At 44.3% G+C, this 23,457-nt stretch overlaps 1 protein-coding gene across 3 annotated transcripts in view; it reads right to left on the bottom strand.

Moving 5' to 3' along the window:
• The window catches only part of ACVR1 (activin A receptor type 1), a 903,677-nt gene that overhangs the window by 517,474 nt on the left and 362,746 nt on the right, over positions 1-23,457 (bottom strand). For all 3 annotated transcript variants that reach the window (XM_069616402.1, XM_069616400.1, XM_069616401.1), the window contains one exon: positions 3,318-3,560. In XM_069616402.1, coding sequence (XP_069472503.1) covers positions 3,318-3,560 — 243 coding nt within the window. The remainder of the gene's footprint in view (positions 1-3,317; positions 3,561-23,457) is intronic.

Raw genomic sequence — 23,457 nt, 5'->3', positions numbered from 1 at the left:
CAGTTCCTACACCCTGAAGTGACTTAAATAACTAGGACACTGTGGACATCAATATATCACTGGTACATTTAAAGCAATACTGAGCTTGGTGTCAAAAAGGAAAAGAGGGAGAAACGATAGTCAAGTATCTCAAACTGCTAAGCACTTTTGAACCCGGCCCCCCACCCAATGCAATGTAGATTAACCCTTTCCCAGCTACACAAGTAAAGAATGTGTGACTTTCTGGTCAGATAAAAACACAAAGTCAGAGGTTAGAAGAGTCCATCAGGAGCTAGGACAGCCAATGTAAAGTTAGCCAAGTCTAGGAGAGCTGAGGTTCTTCTTGAAGGCAAGTAAAACATCTTGCACAATGTTATAGAGTTTTTGTTGCAAAAGAAATCACGGTTGGGCAACAAGCTTTGAGGCTTGTGATGGGCAAAGCTGCAAGAAACTCTCCAAGAGGTAACAAAGGCAAATTACACAGTAAGAGGCAAGTACCCCTTAGTTTACAGTACCGTAGATGCGAAGAAATTGACTCCAGCTGGCTTCTGTTCCTGTTGTAGTATGGCAGATCCTGTTGTTCCTGGGCCTCAGTCATGGGGACAAGAGGGAGGATGTCTGGGGACTCCTGCACTACGGTTTGAAGGTCGGCTGCACCAATGGGCAAACTTCAGATCAGCAGCACTTCGCGGTTTCAGCTTCTCGCGAATAGCACCACCACGGTTCTCTGACACTTGGAGGACTTTTCTTGCTTCTGGGGTCCAGCACTCTGTTGAGGTGGCTCAGGCTTGGTTGGTCCTGCTTCATCGGAGTCCGCAGGATCATCCTGGAGCCCGGGTCAGACTTAAAAACAATGCCCTCGATTCTGATGTTCCTCTCCCTGGCACTCGGTTCCTGCAGCAACAAATGGAAGTACAGCCAGCTTCGAAGGGGTTTCCAGATGAGTTGGTCTTGGGGCCGATTGGTCCCACCAACCCAAGGGGAGAAGTCGTCCTTTGCAGGGCTTCTCTAGTCGAGGCGAATTCGGAGCTTCAGCACTGCAGCAGGGCTTCACCTGGCAAACCAACGGTGCAGATGTTGCAGTAAGCTTCTCTTCCAAGTTCATCTTTGGATTCCTACGTCCAGTGGTTGACTCTGCCTTCTGTCTAAAAGACCTCACCTTTTATGCAGGTTTCTCCCATTCATTTGCAGCCTAGCTGTCAATCACACAGCAGGGTGGCTGTCCTCCAAGGACAGCCAGCCAATCACCTTTGGGTGCATTCCTGTAGCCAAGGAGACTAAGCACAGGGAGTTTCGGGAACCTGCCTCGCTTCCAGTCCTGCCAGACACGCTGGAGCCAGAGGAGGCTTCACCAGTGAATCCCACCAAAGACAAAACAAACAAAGGGACAAAACCTAGTTTAGCACGCAGTGTAAACATCAAGAAGGACCTTTCCAACAAGAAATGTCAAAAAAAGACGACCAGGCCATTTTGACAAAATAGGCACCATTGGGTGCTTTACTGCAGCTGCAATTGCAGCCCGCAGTATAAACACTCAATGGTAGTAAAAAGTAGACCACTGCCACCAGCCACTAATTGTAGAAAAGGATAACAAAAATGTTACATGAGAAACTAGACCAAGGGGCTATTAAGTAACCGATCCAGCACCCTATTGTAAGATAGTGTGAGCTGGGTCTAGAAAGTTATAAATGTAAGTAAAGTCAATTTCACTTCACTGCTCTTGTAAACAGTAGTTCTACCAAGAGAAGGTATTTAAACCTTTTGGGAAATCTGAGAGACTTCCCTTTGCCACTGCACTGTAAAAATATGAAGCCTATGGAGCTTGTCAGACTCCAAAACTAAAAGAAACAAAGTGTTCAAATCAAGAAATATACATGAGAGTGAGAAAAGGGTCTTCCTCTCTCCATGATAAAAATTAAAATTCCTAAAGTCCAGCAAAAGAGCTTGGGGTCTCTAAGGTAGACGGGATTTAGCACATTTCTGAGAATTCTCCCAAACATACCCCTATATTGTATCCAATAGCCTGTACGGTTTTCTCACATTGACTTTCAAGCGGTACACCCAGGATTAAGCAGATTACAACACTCCAAAATAATATTTTATTTTAAAAATAAAATATTTTAAAAGTTCACAAAATTCTGCACAAAGTGAGGGTACTTCACCATGCACAAATAAACCTGCACCAACATAGAGCATTAACACCCTTCAATCAAGAGCCATTGGGAGAACATTCACAATCATGAATTACACAATTTCAGAGTTTTACTTCATAAAAGAAATAAAAACTAAAATACCCGATTAATCATAATTTCAATGAAAATACATTCAAATAAAAGGTAGAGAAAACAAAATCCTCAGCGTGCAGAGCAGTCAAGTGAACTTACGGTACAACGAAGTACAAGTGCATTATACAAGGTCATAGGTTTTTGTAATGTCTCGGATGTGTAAACAAGCATGAAGACTAACAAGGCAATAGTTTAAAAAGGAGGCAGCAGAAAGATGATTGAATTCAAAGGGATCCCAAATGATAAGAAATTTAATATGGTCTGTGGGACAAAATTCCCAAAAATATTTTGAACTGCCGTTCTTAAAAGGTTCAGGGTAAAAAGGTGCTCACTACATTATTTTCTAAAACACTCCATCCATGCGAATTGCCGGGAGCTAGCTCCTGCTTCTACACTACGATCCTGGTTAGCTTAAAGCCAACAGTTGCCAGGAGCTACTTTTGGCTCCCAGGCCAACTGGTTCCTTACAAACCTGCATATGTGACAATAATTAAGTGTTTAAGAATGTACATACAGAAGATTTAGGACACGTCTAGGGCACATTTAAATATAATAGATCTTACATAATAGGTAAAAAGTTTAAGTGTGCACCTCATGTGGAAGTGAAATTTGCAATGCACTGTTTAGTTGCTACTGGTTCCCCAGCAGTAACTCCTGCCTACTGGGCTATGCCTCACACCCAAAAGCTGGTTTTAACTCCCACTCATTGAATCTTAATTTTGAACCCTTAGGCATTGCTTACAACGTCACTAGCAGTGAGAAAGAAGAGGGTTGGGGAGGAGTTCTATTATGGCCCTATAAACATAACATATGGCAAGTAGGTGAGGCAGGGCTAAAGAAAAAAGCACTTTGACAAAGTCACCATAAAAGCTTCCACCAGCCCTAACTCCATGATAGTCTTCAGTTACGTAGAGAAACTTGCTAAAAGCAACTGTGTGGCCTACAGCATTGACAGAATATATCATTTTAGAACTCCAACATTCCAGTCAATTAAGCAAATCTCAATTTAGTGACCAAGGGAATAAAAGTGTGGTGCTTAAACATTAGGCTTACCTTTAAGGGGCAACCGTGCAGTGATGTTGACATTGCACCAGTTTGCCTGGCAACACTCTACAGCTTGGTCAGGAGATGGTGGGGTTTTACAGGTCATTTTCCCCTGTTCGTAGACTTGAAAGCAACCTTTCTGGTAAACCTTAACGCCATCATTGATGCTCAATGAGGAAAAGCACTGCTGGCCAATGCAACTATCTCCATTTACACAGGACGCGCCTTCACAAGCGCATTCATACTGCTCATCTGGGGGGGAAAAATTACAATATGGTCACTTTTTTGCATGTTTGTGAGGGCAGCGATGCAGTGGTCATCATCACTATACTACATGACAGTCTGGAATATCTGCACAAAATCTTAAAAATATACTTATTACCGTATAATAGTGACATCGCTACTCACCTGTCAAAAGAAATCACAATAAAGTAACTCATTACAGTTTGGGTGTTATGTAACTATGTCGCCTGCTTGAGCCGCCACTGGAACACTTCAATAAAACCATGACTAGCTTCTTCGATTCCTTCCTTCTGTGACACTTAACAGCAATAATTCTAAAGAACTCTTTCTGGTAGCATGTTTATGTTGTGCACTGCTGGAGTTGAACACAGGAGCACATAAATATATCTGCATGCTGCCCTCACTTATTATAAACCACTAAAAACGTCTTTCAAAAATGCACTGGAGTTCATTTTTTTGCAACTTTTTTACAAGCTGCATATTCGTTATATTTATTTTGTAAGAACAATTTATTGAAAAACAATCACTCCAGTTATTATGGTATACAGTACAGATACAGGTTAGAAAACAAAAATAAACACCAACCAAACCTGCCCTCCACACCCCCCCAATCTCTCTCTCTCTCTCTCTCTCTCTACAAATCTTCTACAGAACAAGTCCTTACTCATGTCCATTTCCAAAAACCTGCTCCAGATGTTAATCAAAAAGATGAATTCTTCGTTTCAAGATCACTTTTTCAATTTGGGACAATTTACACATTTCTTAAAATTTCCATTTTCTTAAAATTATTTTTTGTAGCCATTAAAGTTGCTCTAAATAATTCTTATGTGGATGAGTTAAGTCGGCAAACATCTCATATTCAACCAAAATCAAAGTCTCAAACATTCTTCATTTCTAATCCCAAAACTTCATTTAGCAGATCTCCTATTTCTTTCCAGAAGCAGGGAACTTTGCTACGCTCCAATAACATATGTTCTAGGGTGTGTTGAGGGTCAAAAAGAGGATGCAGACTGAGGGAATGTTACCATGTCTCTATTAAAGAAATAATAATAGAGCCCATCTTTCCCCCCGTCGCTGTGGGGTGGGTGCGCCCTACCTATTTTACTAACTATGGTGCTCGTCAGTCGTCTCTGAATGTCCAAAAAGGAATACCATTTGACCCCATCACTTCTAGAAATAAAAAGGGCAGGATAAAGACCCCTTTCTCCTGCGGGGTGCTTTCCGCACTGGTCTTATTTGCAAAGAACTTCTTAATATATGATTTTTTAGTAGTCTTTGGAGACTCAATTTTGTGCAACTCTTTCCTCAGGTTGTTATATTTACTTTCCACTGTAGGGATGCCTCTCCTCGACTCATTCATCTATCAAAGGCTACCCTAGCTTTCAGTTCCGCATACTCTTTCTCATCTCCCACTCTCTGCTTTTGACAAAGGATTTGATTAAACCTCTTTGCAGGGTAGATATATACCTGCCTTGGTTAGCTCCATTATTCGCTTTCTCTTACTGCAAGTATTCAGATTAGTTAATGTTGGTTCTGATCTCTTCTCGCTTTCATTGAGTTCATTCTTGAATGATATTCACTTTACTTCACCTCCCTTATAGGGAACGTTATTTTCTGTCTCACGTTATCACAGTTCAGCTTTATCAAGTATATTCTACTGCCTTTCATCTCCCTTTCAGGGAATGTTATTCTCTTGCTCACCTTTATCACAGATTTATCAAGTTTACTTTCATGTTTCCCTCATTCAAACCGAGACAGGTTTTCTGGTTCATATAATGATAGTCGTTTGGCTTCCTGTGCCTCCCACGTCCCCCGTTATCTTGCTTATTATCAGGGAACATCTCTGGGGTTCTCACAGGTATTTCCTCTGTTCCGTTACTCCACCACACTGTCAAGCCGTTTTCCTCTTCGTCCTTCATAAGAGGCCTTCATTCTTCTCTCAGCTTCTCCTTATTTCAAAAGGGGAGCTGCGCCGCTTGCTGTGGCTTGCCTACGGCAGTATCAGCACTGTTATGCGGGCAGGCTCCCCAGCACGATTCTCACGGGTCACGCCACCACCAACTCTAAAGCCCCACTTGACTCTGCTTCTCTCTGGCTCTCTGCTACTCTGGTCTCTCGGCATTCAGTGTGCCGCTTCCAGGCAACTTCGGATTTTGAGGGCTATGAATTCTGCTGTGGCTCCACTTCTTCCCAGGTTCACGTTCTCGGGGGACCGTCCCTGCTTCGACAGACGTTCCTCTCTTTCCTCACATCATCCTTCTCTCTCTCTTTCCCTCTCGCTCTACCTGACTATTACTCATCTTCTAATCTGCTCTTCAAAGTTAATTGGTAAGTTTTGTTTAAAGAGACCGTTTCTTTTTCTTCTTCTTAATAGCATCCATTAGCTTCTTCAGCCTTGTCTTGATACTTCACATTGTTTTGATAACTTTGACAATCAAATATATGCCATCATGTTTCTTATTCCTCACAGGAACAGGAGTCCTTGTCCCCCAAATGGAGGTTGGAGCGGGGGAATCTCCCGGTGAGATCCCAATTTTTCTCGACCCATAGGGAGGGTGTTGTAGAGTGTGCTCACCTCCCTAGGGGGTGGGTAGGGCACTCCCCCTTGGGGAGAAGTAATGAATTCCCTCAATTCATCACAGATGCCTACTCTGTGCCTATTTGAGTCAGTTAATCCCGGTTTACACATTTTGTCTGAACCCCATTTAATAGCTTGAGTTTCATGGCTCTTTCAGCTCATATAAAAGACATTAGGAGTATATTCAAGATTTTCTCCCATCTCATGACGCCAGTAGTTTAGCATTGGCTGTCTTCGCGCTAATCAAGAATCTGTACAACTTAGAAGCCATGTGACTTTGTTGGCCTGCATGTTTTAAAATGTCTCCTATATCAGGAATCATATCTTTAGAGTCTATTGCATTTTTCAGAATTCGACACAGTGTGTACAGTACATGAGAGTCTTGATTTTGTAAACGTTTCTCAAAGGGTAACCATTTTCCATTTTCAATTAAATCTATCCATTTCACTCCTTATACCATTTGGGCAAATACAACTTTCTTTTTAGCAGGATTGAGCCGAATTGAGTCATTGCAAGCCTGCAACGGGTCTTAACCATGTTGTTTGGACATTTTCAACCAAGTGTTTCACTCAGAAATTGATGCTTTGGTCTCCATTCTCTGTCTATTTCTCATAGTAAGTAATGCTCCAGGTTCCAATGGTCCATTCATATTAGCCTCAGCTCTTGTCCATTCATCCGAGATGTCTATAAACTGTTGTATATGTCTTGACGTGTGCAAGATGGTAACGGGAAAACGTAGGTACATTATTCAACCCCAATCACATGGTAATTATAATATCCAGAGATTAATTCTTGGGAGAGCATGCTTCCCATAGGAATTCCTGAATGAATCTGTCCACACCTTCAAACGTGCCTTTGATAGTGGGAAGAGGGATCATGCTCAGTATGTCATCAGTTCACATTGCCCCAGAATGATAACTTCAGAGTATTCCATCTATCCAGGTCTAATCTTAGACTGACATGGGCCAGCTTCATGTTGTCAGCATTTGGCTTATGTCATTAGTTAGCCAAATTCCCAGGTGTTTCATTTTGGAGGTGCAACATCAGAATCTATAATTGGGTCTTTCGGGTTTGCTACACGCTGATTAACAGTACATACCCTTAGATTTAAGCCAGTTTATCTTGTACCTGTAGAATCATCAAAACTGCTGTATCTATTCCATCAAAGCTGGAACGGAACCGGGCAGTTCCTGCAGGACCAGTAGCAAATCATCAGCATGTTACCATAAATTCTGTTCAACTCTGCCAAATTTAAACCCAAGGATTCTTCCATCACCCCTTAACGATATTGCAAGAGGTAGTAACAGTTTTATAAAATGTAGTGGTGCCAAATGCCATTCGTCATTATAGAAGCAGTTTATTTTAATAGAGTAGCGGAATGCAGTTTTACTAAGATGATTGAATCGAAATCAGTTGAGGCACATCAAAGGAAGACATTGTGCTTCAAACATGAGGATACTCAGCCTGACATTGATGGAAGGCTGCAAGCTTAGTAGAGGGGTTATTAGAAGCTGAAAAGGCTTTTGACCGCATCCATTGGAAATTCCTGTTCAAAAGCTTTAAGAAGGGAATCAGACCTGAATTTATAAGCAAGATGCACAGTCTTTCTCTGAACAGATTCTACATTGGTTATAGTATAAACAGCTGCGGAAGCTTTTGCATTGGAGTAACAATGCACCTTATTTCGATTTAATCAATCATCCAATCTCAACGTAATTGGTGCTGATGAAAAGGTAACACAAAGCCTTAGCAAATGGCATTACCGAGAAGACAAGTTTGAAATCCCAAGGCACCTATATGGTAAAAGTTCAAATTTATTAAGATCTGCAATATTTGGTCAATATGTAAGAGATCCAGTTCAGAGTAAATCTGAACAGTTTGAGGACGCTGATGGAAGGGCAGGAGATTAGCCAGATTCTTGCAATTGTACCATGTAAGGAGATGCCAAGTATGATAAGGTGCCATCGTAGAGCACTACCCTCCAAAATGTTTCCTTTACGATTCATGTTGGATGTTTTTTCATCACCTGCTCAATTCTGAATACTTTTATTTTGAAATTTAAAAAAACGCGCCAAAAGAAAATAGTGATAGAAGAAATGAAGGTTCATGAATTCCAGCAGTTCTTGATTTTAAAATCTTGCAATACTTGGGTTTACATTTTCAAAAGGATTTTATCCATATTATTTTATTGCCGTCGCTCATTTGTCTATATGAAATAAAATCCACATTGGTGTTGGTTTGAATGGGTGTTCGCATTTATATCCTTCTTTAGATTGACTGATGGATGTTTTCGCTTTTGTATTTGTGTCATGGGGATAAGAATTATCCTTTGTGGGATATATTCACAATCTGTGCATTTTCTTCACATATATCCTTGAAATAAATTCTTAAATAATTATATTTGTTGCATCTTGTTAATATTCTTGTGATGGTTAATTTTCATTTGTGTGGTCTCATCATTAATCTCATTTTTTTGAGTGTCTTCATATTAAATTGATCTTCCCCAATTATTATCCTTAATTTTACAGTAGATGAAGGACCGCTAAATATTATTCCTCAACACGTGTTTTGCCAGTTTCTTGTTGCTCACCAGGAGGAAAGAATCTAGGAGCTCAAATATCAAATGGACCTTTAATTTGACTACAAAAGATTTTAATATTCAAAATCATGAAAGATGCACATAATCTGAATTCACCAACCTCTATACATTTGTGCAAACCTGACAGTAATATTTTTGTGTTCATAATATTAATATGTTAGTTTGACTGAAGATAAATGTCCCAAATATAAAGTTGTACAGAGTAGCCAAATTAAATCCACTATTAAATATGTAGACTTATTATAAATGGTTTTCTTCCTTATTATGAAAATTGGAGTGGCCCCAAACCCATCGAAATTATAAATAGAGTGAAAAACATTTGATCTGGTAACTATGGAGCCGGGGATGACATCAAGTAATCTTGCTATAACTCAGATTAAGATTTAAAATATTGTATAGCTTGTATGTTGTTCAAGATAAACAGACTTCTGGAGCTACAGTATTTTGAACAAAATAACCGTGATAACAAAAAATAACAATTAATATGAAATTAGAGTTTATATTTACCTTTTCCGTTGAAGTTTCTAAAACAGATTGTTTATCTCTTGTGTTAGCGTTCCATTTCACTAGAAATGCACATGTTCACTTGTCAAAATGGTGTCTATTTAAAGCAACTTCATTGACATTGTTGCATTGCACCATGATGTCATGGTGCAGCCTTATTGATCACATTTTAAATTAAAATTTGGTCTGATTAGGTCTTGCAATACACTTTGAATTGATTATTAATCCAAGCGTATTTGTATCTTTGTACAAACCATACACATTAATGATAGTGTGTACTTCCTGGCCTGATAGCCACTTCCTATGAGAGTTTTTAATACCTAGTTGTGATTATTATGTGTACTCACATTAAATCTTAATATGGATTGTTATCGCAATCCTAAATTGATACTATACTGCCATTATCATAATAATACCTTGGTAATTAACTAAGGTATCACTTCAGCCAGTCAGTCGAAATGACTAAGGAATATGCCATTTTTTGAAATCCATTTTAAGTATAAATGTACTGTTGATAATTATGCAGTTGCTCTAAATTACTGAAATACAATTGTCTTGAGTTAATCCCATATGACGTCTCTATTTTATTAATCTGTTTGGCCACTTCGTGTCTAAGAAGAATTTCTTTATTGCCTCCTCTTGGCAGTAAATGGCTTGCTTTCAGATCCAGGCATTTGAGGCTCTCAATAAGGCCTTGTGGGTGGGGTTCTGTTTGCAAATGAAGTGCTAAAGGGTATTTCATGTTGACATAGTCAGCCGGCGCCACCTGAGGCGTTACCGGCATATGGTATGTACATCAAGTATGGCCTAGGCGCTATCGTTTTTAATGATATTTGGCATCGACAAACCAGACATACTCCAGACCTTCAGTGGCCTGAGTTGGTCAGTTTTGAGGTGGCTAGAATAGAACATTTAGAAACTATTATTACGGATGAAAGCAAGACCAGCTGCATTTGATATTGTCAGAGATTGGAGGAAGGTTTAATGTAGAGACAAGCACACACACAAACATATGAAAAGACGAGAAAGTCTTAGTACATGATCAGCAGAAACAGGTGGAAGCCATTAGAGGCATGGATAGGGCTTTCCAATTAGATGTGCAGAAGATTTACCCGTCATAAGATTTGCATGCATCAGACCAATTGATAAACTGTTGAATGAAAGACAGTCCAATCCAGTAAGAGATCCAACTGCACCACCATATGTACCTCCTCCCGTACAGATGAACAAGTTACTCCTTACCTGGTAACGTTCTTTCGATGGGATGTTCCTCCGACGTATTCCTTATCTATGATATTTGTATCTCCAGCTTGCTGGCCTCGGAATTATTTTTTCCCAGTAGAGGGTGCTGTGCGTCGACGTCCGTCGAGTAGGTGTTCCTCGACAGCCACCGTATCAACGCCGACGTCATCATGCCTATAAATGGCCACGCGCAGCGTCCGTTGCTCAGTTCCGTTTTGTAGAGTAAGGTAGTTATTGCATGAATGGTTACTACCCTTGAAGGAGCGTAAGCTGCAACCACAAGGGAAATGGTACTGCGGGGATGGATGGGAGGGGCGATAAGGAATACGTCGGAGGAACATCCCATCGAAAGAACGTTACTAGGTAAGGAGTAACTTGTCCTTCGAAGGGATTGTGTCCTCCGACATATTCCTTATCTATGATAGACTCCCATAGCAGCGGTATGTGATTGGAGGCGGGAGTAAGAGATGCCATATTACTCTTTAAGAATTAACAGAGTGTAACACAGCTTTGCCAAATCTAGTCTCTTGACTAGAGGAGGAATCCAGGCTATAACATTTGGTAAAGGTATGTGCGGACGACCATGTGGCAGCCGCACATATGTCTCTAATTGGTACCCCTCTTTGAAGAGCTGAGGAGGCTGCGATACCCCTTGTCGAATGAGCCCTTAGATTTTGAGGGGGCTCTTTCCCTGCCAGTTTGTAGCATTCCAGAATGGCTAAAATAATCCATCTGGAGATGGTTTGTTTGGTTATTGGTAATCCCAACTTATGTCCTGCGTAACCGACAAAGATTTGATCTGCTTGTCTAATTTTAGCAAGTCTACTGATATAAAAACTCCAGGCTCGCTTAGGGTCCAGCCTGTGTAGTCTCTCTTCCTCTTTCCCGGATGGGGAGGAGGATAGAATGAAGGTAAAGTAATCTTCTGAGTAATGTGAAATTCAGAAACTACCTTTGGGAGGAAGTTAGGCTTCACCTGTAGAACGACTTTGTCCTTGTGAAAAAGTGTATGAGGAGGTTTACAAGATAGGGCTTGTATCTCGCTAACCCTTCTAGCAGATGTTAATGCTACCAATAAAACAGTTTTGAGGGTGAGAAACTTCAATGAACAAGAGTGGAGTGGTTCAAATGGATCACCCTTTAGGAAGTTTAAAACTAGATTTAAGTCCCATAAGGGAACTTGGAATGGTCTTGGAGGGTAAACATTAGTTAGACCTTTCAGGTATTGTATTACCAATGGAATTTTGAAATACGATGGCTCCTCTGCAGTGCGCTTAAAGATCGATAGCGCTGCGAGATGGCCCTTAATAGTGCCAACTTGAAGGCCTGAACTTGCCAAATAAAGTAAGAAGGATAACACCGCAGGTGTACCACATGAAAAGGGTTCGATATTCTTTTCTCTGCACCAGCTGCAAAATTTATTCCAACGGCAGCGGTATAGAGTTTTAGTTGCTGGCCTTCTGGCCGAACGCAACACCTCCATGACGTCATCTGGAAGGGGAAGGTCCCAATCCTTGTACCTCAACCTTTCAGATACCAAGCGTGAAGGTTGAGGGTCTTGATGGCTGGATGGAGAACCTGACCTCCCTTCTGCGAGAGAAGATTCTCTCTGTACGGTAGACGAATTGGAGGATGGATGGACAGGTCCAGAAGGTCCGGGTACCACGTTCTCCTGGCCCAATCCGGGGCAATTAGGATCATGTTCTTCCGAAACCTTCTCAACCTCCTGATCATTTGAGGAATGACAGGGACCGGAGGAAACGCGTACAGAAGTGGGAACTCCCAGTCCACTACGAACGCGTCTCCTAGAACTCCTCTCGGGGGAAATTCCCTTGAGCAAAATCTGTCGCACTTCCTGTTGATACTGGTGGCAAACAGATCCACTTGAGGGGTTTCCCCAAAGTGCGAAGATCTCTTGAAGGACTTCCTGAGCTATCTCCCACTCGTGGGAGACTGTGTTCTGCCTGCTCAGAGCATCCGCTGTCAAGTTCTTCTCTCCGGCTAGGTGAATTGCCGATAGAGAGATTCCTTCCTGAATTGCCCAAAACCAGAGCTGCATCGCCTCTCTGCACAGTGGCAGTGACCCTATGCCGCCTCTTTTGTTGAGGTAGTGCATGGCCACTGTATTGTCCGTCATTATCAGGACGTTTCTCTCCCATACTGATGGCAGAAAAGCCTTCAGTGCCAGTCTGATCGCTCTCAGCTCCAACAGGTTGATGTGTAGTCTGGACTCCGATGGAGACCAACGACCGCTGATGGTCAAGTTGTTGGCATGGGCTCCCCACCCCGTGAGTGAGGCGTCTGTGACTACTGTTATCTCCAGCCATGGTTGCCAAAACAGTTCTCCTTTCAAGATGTTCTCTGGATAGGCCCACCATTGAAGGTCGTAGGCTACCTTGTCCGGATTCCGGAGGAGATATGTCATCCTCCCTGAGAATTGTGACCACTGAGTCCTCAGGGCCCACTGAAGGGATCTCATTCTCAGGCGAGCCTCTGGCACAAGGGATATGCAGGATGCCATGAGGCCTAGCAACCTCAAAAAGTCGTAGGCTGGGAGACGTTGGGCATTTTGAAATCTGGTGACCATCTGCAGAATATCTTGAGCCCTCACCTCTGGTGGCGAGGCTTTTCCCAGGGACGTGTCCAGGACTGCTCCAATGAACTGGAGTCTCTGTGATGGTATCATCTGTGACTTCTTTAAATTGAGGGAGAAGCCCAGCTTGTGAAGGAAGTGGCAGACATAATCTAGTTGGATCCGAGCTTGTTCCGAAGAAACTGCTCTGATCAACCAATCGTCCAGGTAGGGGTAGACGTGAATCCCTTCCCTCCTTAGACTTGCAGCCACAACCGACATTAGCTTGGTGAAGACACTCGGGGCGGAGGTCAGCCCAAATGGCAGAACTCGAAATTGATAATGAGAGTTGCCAATTGCGAACCTCAGGTACTTCCTGTACTTGGGATGGATTGGCACATGGAAATAAGCATCCTGAAGGTCCAGAGATACCAACCAGTACTGAAGCTGGAGGGCCTGAAGGATCTGAGAGAGAGTTACCATCTTGAACTTGTCCTTCCTGAGGAACTTGTTCAATTGTCGTAAGTCCAGGATGGGTCTCAGTCCTCAGTCTTTCTTTGGTATGAGAAAGTAGGGGGAGTACCAGCCCTTGTTCCTGTCCGCTACAGGTACCGGTACCGGTTCTATGGCACCTTTCTCTAGCAGGTCTACAGTTTCCTGCAAGAGGAGCGGATCCGGCACTTTCAGAGAGCTGTTCCCCGGTGGATGGCTCTGAGGGATGCGTAGAAAAGGCAGGCAGTAACCTTGGGCAACTGTCTCCAATGCCCAAGCATCTGACGTAATAGTCTGCCATTCCGTCAGATGGTGAGTTAACCTGCCCCCTACAGGTATCTTGTGATGGGAGACCTCAGAGTGGTTTGGGAGCGGCTGATGCAGTTGCCGAAGGTAAAGCGGCTCCTGCTCCTGCTGATGCGGCTTTCTTTCCTCTGCCCCGTCCACCACGGGTACATTTTCCTTGGCCTCTGAGCCGGACGTCCTTTGCCTCTTCCACATAAGGAATAATAGCGAAAGGACCTTCCTCTCCAAGAGGATCCTGAGGGACGAAAATTAGTTTGGCGGATTGCAGCTCCTAGTGACTTGGCTGCTGCTTTAGATGTTTGCAGTTTTTCCATCCGCCTTTTTACCAAACAGGGAAGAGCAGTCAAAGGGCATATTTAAAAGTCTGGCCTATACGTCAGAAGCAAAGCCAGACTTTCTCAACCACGCATGCCTGCGGATTGTGGTTCTTGCCGCCATGGCCCTGCTGATACTGTCAGCAGAATCAATGCCAGTTTGAAGGGACTCACACATTGCATCTTTACCATCTCTGATGATATTTAAAAATGCGTCCCTTTCTTCTCCTTCCTGGAGGCAGTCAGCCGCTGATGAAGCACACTCCCAAAGAGTGTGGCTGAACCTAGCGAGCGTACAAGTCGCATTAATAGATTTTAAAAACATGATACAGGCCAAGAAGACTTTCTTAGCCATGGCATCATATTTTCTATCATCCCTATCCTGTGGAGCAGTGGGGTATGCAGATGTACTGCCTGATGAAGTTGCAACCTGGACCACCAGACTCTCTGGAGTAGGATGATTAGATAGGTATTCAGGGTCACCAGCAGATACCCTATATTTCGCTGACAACTTCTTGTTAACCGCAGGGACAACTTCAGGAGTTTCCCAGTTAGTTAAAATCTTTCTTTGTAACGCAGAATGAAAGGGAACCACAGGATCCTCCTGTCGACCCTTATCCAGAATATCTGTGCGGTCATCCTGTTGAAAAACAGGTGCAAGCGCAGACCAACCCATGAACTCCATAATTCTTGACATTAGGGTTCTATAAGGGGTTTCAGCATGTTCCTCTGGGTCTGGATTGACAAATTCCACTTCTGGGGAAGTGTCTAGACCACTTGCTTCCTGTAATGCATCCTGAAGGTCTTTCAACCTTCTTTCCTCAGAGGCAAATGTCTCTGGTTCAGGTGATGTGGTCCTCTGCAGCCCAAAAGGCCTTTCTTGATCATAATCTTCCCTTTCTTCATAAATTGAAGTTAAGGGGGGATGCTCTGGCCTGTGAAATGGTATAAAACCCATCTCTAAAGCAGAGGGAGCCATCATCAGTGACCTTGAAAAGGTCGATGTCGTCGACGCCGATGTAAAAATCCTCGAAGGCGCCGACAAAGGCGTCGAGAAAACTGGAAGAGGCCTCGAAGAACTCGAGAGGATCGTAATCCTGCGCGAGGATGTCGACGACGCTGTCGAGCAACACCTACTCGACGGACGTCGACGCACAGCGCCCTCTACTGGGGAAAAAATGTTCCAAGGCCAGCAAGCTGGAGATACAAATATCATAGATAAGGAATACGTCGGAGGACACAATCCCTTTGAAATATATATATATATATATATATATATATATATATATATATATATATATATATATATATATATATATATACACACACACACACACACACGTAATAACCGTGGCTACGGCAGCAACCAACAAGTTGGTGAGATTTGGGGCGTGGTTAATCTCAGCAACGACTGGAGGTCGTACCCGCAGCTATGAGAAAGCCAATTTCAACTTGCCACACCTATTTGTGGCTTTAAATACGGCACCAGGGCCCTTCATAGCCATGGCTAAAAATAAAGTTAATGAACTCCATATCTGCAGCTATGAAGAAAGAATTGTGAAAAATACAATGTATGCAGTTTTTGTTGTTGAAATGTATCACCTAATGTGCAATTTTCATAAAACAATCCATTACTACCATTATACAGGTGTCTGTGATAAAATCGTAGCGAGGACATCACTGGCAGTTCTGGAGGATGCAATAAACCAACTGGTCGATCGTCTTTCATCTGGGAACACCCAGGGCAAGTGGAAACATTGTTCAACCTAATTGGCCAAACCAGGCCACCAATATTGCCTGGCAAGAAGATCCAGAGTGGCCTTTTGACCTTTGAACAGAGCGATCCAAACTATGATATTCGGCCAGCGCTTGTGTACTCATAGCAGCCGGAGGAAGATGCAGGCGGTTGGCAATGAAAAGGAGAGGAGATCATTATTGTTGGGGTTACCCCTATGTTTGACCAGAGTAGGCAAGGCAGGATCAATTGCAGTTTACTGCTGAATATTTAAATTGTATTGCAACAGGCCAACGAAATGGCGGGCTGGAATCATTTGTCCCAAGGCCTCTTCCTTGGCATCACTGTTCTCCAGGGAACGGGAGAATGCATCAGCAGATATGTTATTGGTACCAGGGATATAAGTTATGCAGAAGCCAAACTGGGCGAATATAAACGCCCATCTGGCTTGTCGGCTTGACTTGCATTGCAAGGAACGGATGTATTGTAGATTGCGATTATCATTGTGCACTGTTGTGTTACACCAAAATATAAAGCCCAACTTTCACCAAAAGGCATCTTGAAGCTAGCTTGACTAGGTGAGGCTAAGAGCCCTAGAAGTTTTAAGTGTTTCTCAGTAGCCGAAGGGCACAGAAATCCACAATAGTGCTGCAGCCACTGAAAAGGAACGGCCACCAAAATGGGCAGCTTTAAATTAAAGGTTCAGAAACAAGGGAGGCATCGGCAGAATGAAGAGCTCAGATAAGGATATATGGGTGGAATTTGGACTGCAAGTACGCCGTGCCCGAGCCATAAAAGGCCAGATGAACTGGGCCAAGACTTAAACTGGACACGCTTGGTCACAGGGAGCCAGTGAATATAGTGCAAAATCCGAGATATGCGAGCGCATCTAGGAGTCGAAGGTCTGGAGAATTTGAAGCCAATCTGGTTAGTACTGCTTGCACATGTTGGTTCAAAGTTGGTAAAAAAAAAAAAAAAAACTTATCAAGATACACCCAGACTGACAATCTTCCTATCGGATTCCCAAAAAAGACATGGTCCATAAAACGCTGGAAGACCACGGGGGTATTACTTAAGCCAAAGGGCATAACCCGATATGCGAAGTGCCCAAGAGGTATTTTGAACGCGGTCTTCCATTCATCACCATGTTTTATGCGTACCAAATGGTATGCCCCCCGCAAATTGAGCTTTGTAAATACCATAGGAGTGCAGAATGATTCCATATTATCCATATCATCACAGATGAGGGGCAGTGGGTAAAGGTTCCTCTGTTATGTCATTGAGGCCTCTATAATCAACACACTGCCTGAGGGTTCCTTCTTTTTGGTACAAGAACAGGGGCGCGACTGTATGAGAACTGAAGGTAGCAATGTATCCTTTTTCTAGGTTGTCGCCAATGTTATCAACGTAGTTCTAAATATTCTTGTGGGGTTAAATAATACATCTTTCCATGCGGAACTTGAGATCCAGGAATAAGCTTGATTGTGCAATCGATCCACGATGAGGTGGTACTGGGATGTGAGCAGGCTCTGAGAACACTGTACGGAAATCTTGGTACCGAGCGGGAAGCGCCTGTAGAACCCTGATGTGTGGGGTGTACTGAGGCTCCAGGAGCATTCTTTCGCAGATGCCAGACACTGAACCGCATGTACTAGTGCATAGGACTCCACAGAAAAGAATGGTATGGGTAGCCCAATTAATATAGGGTTTTTACTGCTGTAGCCAGGGCAATCCTAAAACGACTCGAAAGGTTGGGGTTTGTATGATATCTAAAGCAAGTACTTCAGTGTGTCCGCTGATGGGTAAACCCAAAAGGTATGAGGTGCTGAATCACAGGTCCCAAGTTTAATGGTGTTCAATCAATGACTTCAATACGGGTCGGCATATGTTTGTTTTTTTTCCACTTTGTTTTTATTAAGCTTTTCAACAAACAATTCCACCAGTCAACACCGGACATTAACCAACAATTACACACATCAGAAACCAATGCATACCCATTTTCACCCCACCTGCCCCACCCCCCCCACTCCAACCGCAGGCATACCAGGCTTCCCAGAACAATAGGTACAAGAGGCATAAAGTTAGGACTAGACACGAATTAAGACTTTTCAGATTGGCAACAATAGTAATGAGGTCCCAAATGGTGTTACGAGATGTGGCAACAGAAAAGGCTACCGGCAACCCTGCCCAGACTTCAAAAACCATTAGACACCCAGGCAGATCACAGCTTCAAGGCTTCACAGTCCACAATTAACAGAACCACAGTCCAATCCTACAGGAAAGAAGACATAGTTTTATTGGTGATGGCCGACAATTTCTCATAAGTGAAAATAGCTAATAACTTGTTAAGCCACTCCGCCTTGGTGGGGGCTGAGGAACTCTTCCATTTTTGGGCCAGGGCTCTCAACATAGCCCCCGTCACCATTGAAACAGAAAAAGACTCATTATCAGCAGGCCTGGGCGTCCAAGGGGGTGAAGGGAGGGGTCCGTTCCCAGTATGTCCTTGATCCAACTGAGCAATTCCGACCAGAAGACCTGGATGACCAGACACTCCCACCACATGTGGAACCAGGTACCACAGTGTGAACACAACCTAGGGGGGCACATCGGAGACACCTTATTAAACATTCTGGATAGGGTGACGGGGGGGGGGGGGGTGTTGATGCCAAGAGTGAAGAATCTTAAAGTTATGCTCCATGGCATACTGTATACAACCTCCCAGAAAAAGTGGACTTGAAGACTAACTTCCCTGTATGGTCATCAAGGGTGAGGCCTAGACTCTCCTCCCAGGTATGCTTGAACGACTGTCTGCCTTCTAGATTAGCGGTGACCAGCACGGTATAAGTCTTGGAAAGGGAGCCCTTCCTGGTCTTGGCTTCCATGAAAATCCTTTCAAAGAGAGTTAAGGGACGAGACAGGTCAGCCAGCCAACCGGCCTGAGTGAGGATTCCCTAGAGCCGCATGTATTCAAAAACAGAGAGTGGCTTATCCCTCAGCACCTCGGACAACTTGTCATATTCAACTAAGACACCCTGGCGAAAGAGTTGGGCAGCTATTTCCAACCCCTGATCAGACCACGACTGTGTCTCTCTGAACCCTCTAGATCCAAGATTGAAGGGGGGGGGGGCCCATAGAGAAGATAGGGGGAAAGGCCAGGAAGAGAGGCGCTTTTTATCCTGATTAGGCTTCCAGGACAACCAGGATTGGGTGTGATCCAACTGACAATGGAAGGGATCTTGGGGGAGCCCATAGTAAGTCCCTGACTTTTTTCGGGTGGACCTGAACATCTTCCACGTAAGTCCAATACGTCCTTAGGTCGTCTCTCAGGTGTTCTAACATCACACGCAGCTGGGCTGCCTTATAGTACAGTCTAAAATCAGGGAGGCCAAAGCCACCGTAAGACTTTGGAAGAGTCAGGGTGGAATATTTCACTCTAGCCCTCTTGCCATTCCAAATGAAGTGAAGAAGACGGGATTGTAATAATTTGGAAAAAGAGTCAGGAACTATGCATGGAAGGGACGAGAAAAGATAAAAGCCGAGGGAGTATGTTCATTTTAACTGTGGCCAATAAGTTCCACTGTGTTGACTGCCCAATCATTTCCACTGTATTGATTTTGCATCTAGATAGCGTGACCAACACCTTTGAGTGTGCCCTATAAGTACCACTGTGTTGATTTTGCCAGTCAAGTGGCACAGCGAGTAGAGCGCTCGCTTTGACATCTGTGCAGAGCTTGCTAACGCAGGTTCGAATCCCGGTAGGGCCAAACTCAGCCTTTCATCCTTCCGAGGTCGAAAAATGAGCACCACACACCGTGGGTAATAAGCAGCGCTCAGATACCTGAGGATTCGTAGCGCTATATAAATGCTAAATTATTATTATTATTTATTATTTATTTTCCATCTAGATAGCATGACCAACACCATTGTTCTGTGGCGAATTCAACAGCAAGGTTAATGTACACAAGCAACCCTGGGCGCGCCTTGAAACCTCACTGTACAACTAAAGGCTATGATAAAGCAGCACCGAGTGTGCTCAAAGCTTCTTGCTTAAGTTCCACACTAGATAGTGTCAACCTAACCATTTGGGTTTGCTCTAGAGTTCTACTGTGTTGAATTCCACATCTTAATATTACAATGAAGCCATAATCCCTGCTGCGCCACACCATGATCCCAACCCTCCTATCTAGATCCAAACTCTGAGCCTCACTCTGACGTGCCTCTCACATCCCCCCCTTGAATCAACCCCCCTCCCTTCCCAAACAACCCCACCATCCCGAACCACCCACCATCATGAACCCACTGCGCCCCCTATCCAACTCCCAAGCCAAACGAGCCTGTTGGTGCTCCAGACATCCAAAGACCTCTGTTTCCTCCATCCCTTACACCCACTCACATGCAAGCATACCCCACCCCCTTCTCACCCCCATTACTACATAGTCCACCCTTCCCACTCCCCGCCCACCGTACCTCCTACCCCTTCACCGAACCAGCCGCCCGCCAGACCCTATCCTCCCGTCGACACCCACCAACACCCCCCCCCACCCACCGTATCCCTTCCCTGAATACTGCACGTCTCGCCCTGGCAAGAACTGTGGCCTCATCTCATCACCATCTGACCCCCCCGCCCTCTCTCACACACCGACTGCACTAAAACCCCTGAAAAAGAGAACGATCCTGGTCCCCTTCTAGCTCTCTCTACTCCTCACCCCTCCTTCCTCGACCCACTCCCACAATCCCTCACCGCCCACCATCATCACCCTCTCCCCTCCCCCCTCCCCTCACCCCGCTTCCAACCCCTCTCCCTCAACTTCTCGCCCAGCACACCGGACATCCCCTGCCCCATGAGATCCACACACGAATCCCCAAACCCCTAATCCCTCCCTGCCCTCTGACCAACTACCCACCCGCACCCGCCCGCCCAACCCCGTCCTCCACCCGCCTACTCTTCCCCAATCAACCAGTCAGTTACCACCCAGAACATGCTGCCACCCCTACCTACCCCTCCCTCCCCAACCCTGACCCACACCCACCACCTCCCCCCCACGACCGCAACCCCCACCACCCACACCCCTACAACCTCCAAGACAACCCCTCTCTCCGAAGTCATATGCGTCCTTTTTAATGCCCGCTCTGTAGCAAAAAACAGACACAGCATCTTTGACCTCCTCTCCTCTGACAACACCAACCTAGTCTTTATCACAGAAACCTGGTTCTCCGACGACTTTGCCCCAGTTGCTCACCAAGCCTCCCCCCCCCCGAATACTCCCTCATCCCACTCAACAGACCCTCTAGAGGAGGCGGAGTGGCAGTAAGTTTCAAATCTCACTTCTCCGTCTCACTCGTTAACGCCCAGACTTGCACTCCATCCTGCGAATCCCTTCTCGATAAACTCTCACTAGGGGTGTCACGGTATTGGTTTTATGGCGGTATGATAACCTTTTTGTCAACTGACGGTATATCATGGTTATCGCGGTAGAGCAGGTGGAGTTAACTAATCTTACCAAATATTTTCTTAAAGGTTATAAATTGTCAGCATTTTTAAACTTGTCTCTGCACATTTTTAGCTGATCCTCCAGGAATCTAAGGCGGCTGCATATTTGGTCTTTCATGGCGCACACTCTTGATCGCCTTGAATGATAGAGTGACCAGTGGAAGTGTTAAAAGGCACATTTTGAGCAATGAGCTTGCTGCTCAGTCACAGGTCATCGCTTTGAAAATCGGCCTCGACCTGCATTATTTTGGAACCACATGGCATGGGCATTATGAGCCCCTTGCTGCAATCAGTCATAAAAGTTTGTTTTGATAACGCTTCATCCCATTAAAAGGGAGAAAAGACACTTATGTGAGGTCTGAAAGCCCATGTCATTGTGTTTCTTTTTTCAAAATGTCATAGCCAACACACACTCACCGAAAGAATGGATATTGATCAAATCACTATAGCTTGTATATCATCTGTCTGGTGTATTATAAAGGTCTGATGTTGGAGTCACCACTGTCCATGTAATCCTAACAGGTGTGGGATACATTGACCCACTAGGCTCTGCCCTGCAACATCACTGTGCGTTGTTTTCACCAGAACCAAAAGAATGGCCGCCAAAAAGCCTGGTGCGTGCTAAAACCGCTGAAAAGTGCGCAGTGAAACCGCATCTACTTTGCCTGTGTCAGTGGGGAACAGGAGGCCACATGGCCAAAACCGGTCATTGGGCTGCCCACAGAGGGAAATGGAACTACCTGAAAAGGCAGTGATTAATTGCCAGGAAAACCAGAAGTGCTCTAAAATCCGTTTTTCCTTGGCTGTTGAAATTGCACAATAATGGTTCCAAAGCATCAGAAAAGACCCAACATCCTTGATGGGTGTTAACCATCACCTTATTAAAGGAATCCACATAAGCGCACTATGTCAGGAAAAGCAGAATCTATCAGAGAATATGCACATTAAAAGGTGTGCTTGTTGTGGAAATCTGTCAGAATATGGACGCAGTACCGCTGGCCGAAGGTATCAAAGCTGTCAGTTAAGTGCATTAGGAGTTTAAAACTTGTGCATTAAAATCAAACTGTTGAAAAGAAGTGACTTTCCATCAAAAGCAATATAGGTTGCCACTATTTAATCTCTGTTTTAAAAAGACTGGAATTAGAGATCTGTTTGCCTATTTTGAAATGTAAGTTTATTTTATCAAAGATACATTTAAACAAGTTGGGTTTAAAAGTGAACTGATACCAGCCAGAGGACTTCAAAGCACATTCCACAGTTTGCTCCAACAAAGGCAGCTCTCCTGCTACTCAGCAAAGCCAGGAACTCTCAGTTGGATGTTAATGGAGGGGGGAGGAGATTTTGCCCTGCTTCTCTGGGGAGAGACAATAGACTTCCTGGACTGAAAGGGTATGCAAATTGAAGTGTCAACAGAAACCCCTGCCAGCAGGAAGAGAGGCCTGGATTGCTCTTGGCCCAGCAAAACTTTGGGGGCGGGACAGACAGATGTGCATCAATAAACCACAGCCTTATATGAAAAGAACAAGTTACTTTCTTACCTGGTAACGTTCTTTCGATGGGATGGTCCGACGACGTATTCCATATCTATGACAGGTAATGTCCACAGCTGTGCTGCTTCGGAAAATCTTTGGCGTCTGCGTCGATGACGTCGATGCGCCGTCCCTGAGGACCTCCTCCGACGGCCGACGTCACCCGATGTGATAAGTAGGACGCACGACGCCCATAGCCTCAGTTATAGTTTTTTCCCCAGAACGTGTGCCACCAGTATTCTGCCAGTCAGACACACAAGGCCTTGCGGAACGCAAACTGCAATCGCAAAAGAAATTCTGCAGCGGGGAAGGCAGGGAGGGAGCGATATGGAATACGTCGTCGGACCATCCCATCGAAAGAACGTTACCAGGTAAGAAACTAACTTGTTCTTCGAGGGGATTGGGTCCTCCGACGTATTCCATATCTATGACAGACTCCCAAAGCAGTACCAAGCAAGGAGGTGGGAAAGAATTTAGAATACAAATTTAGCATGCCCAATGAAATTGCGGAATAGAGAACTGCCTTGCCAAAGGCCGGATCTTG

Source organism: Ambystoma mexicanum, chromosome 9 (genome assembly GCF_040938575.1).
Source record: "Ambystoma mexicanum isolate Mex_15411 chromosome 9, UKY_AmexF1_1, whole genome shotgun sequence".
NCBI classification, from domain to species: Eukaryota; Metazoa; Chordata; class Amphibia; order Caudata; family Ambystomatidae; genus Ambystoma; species Ambystoma mexicanum.
This window is presented reverse-complemented; position numbering and strand designations above follow the sequence as displayed.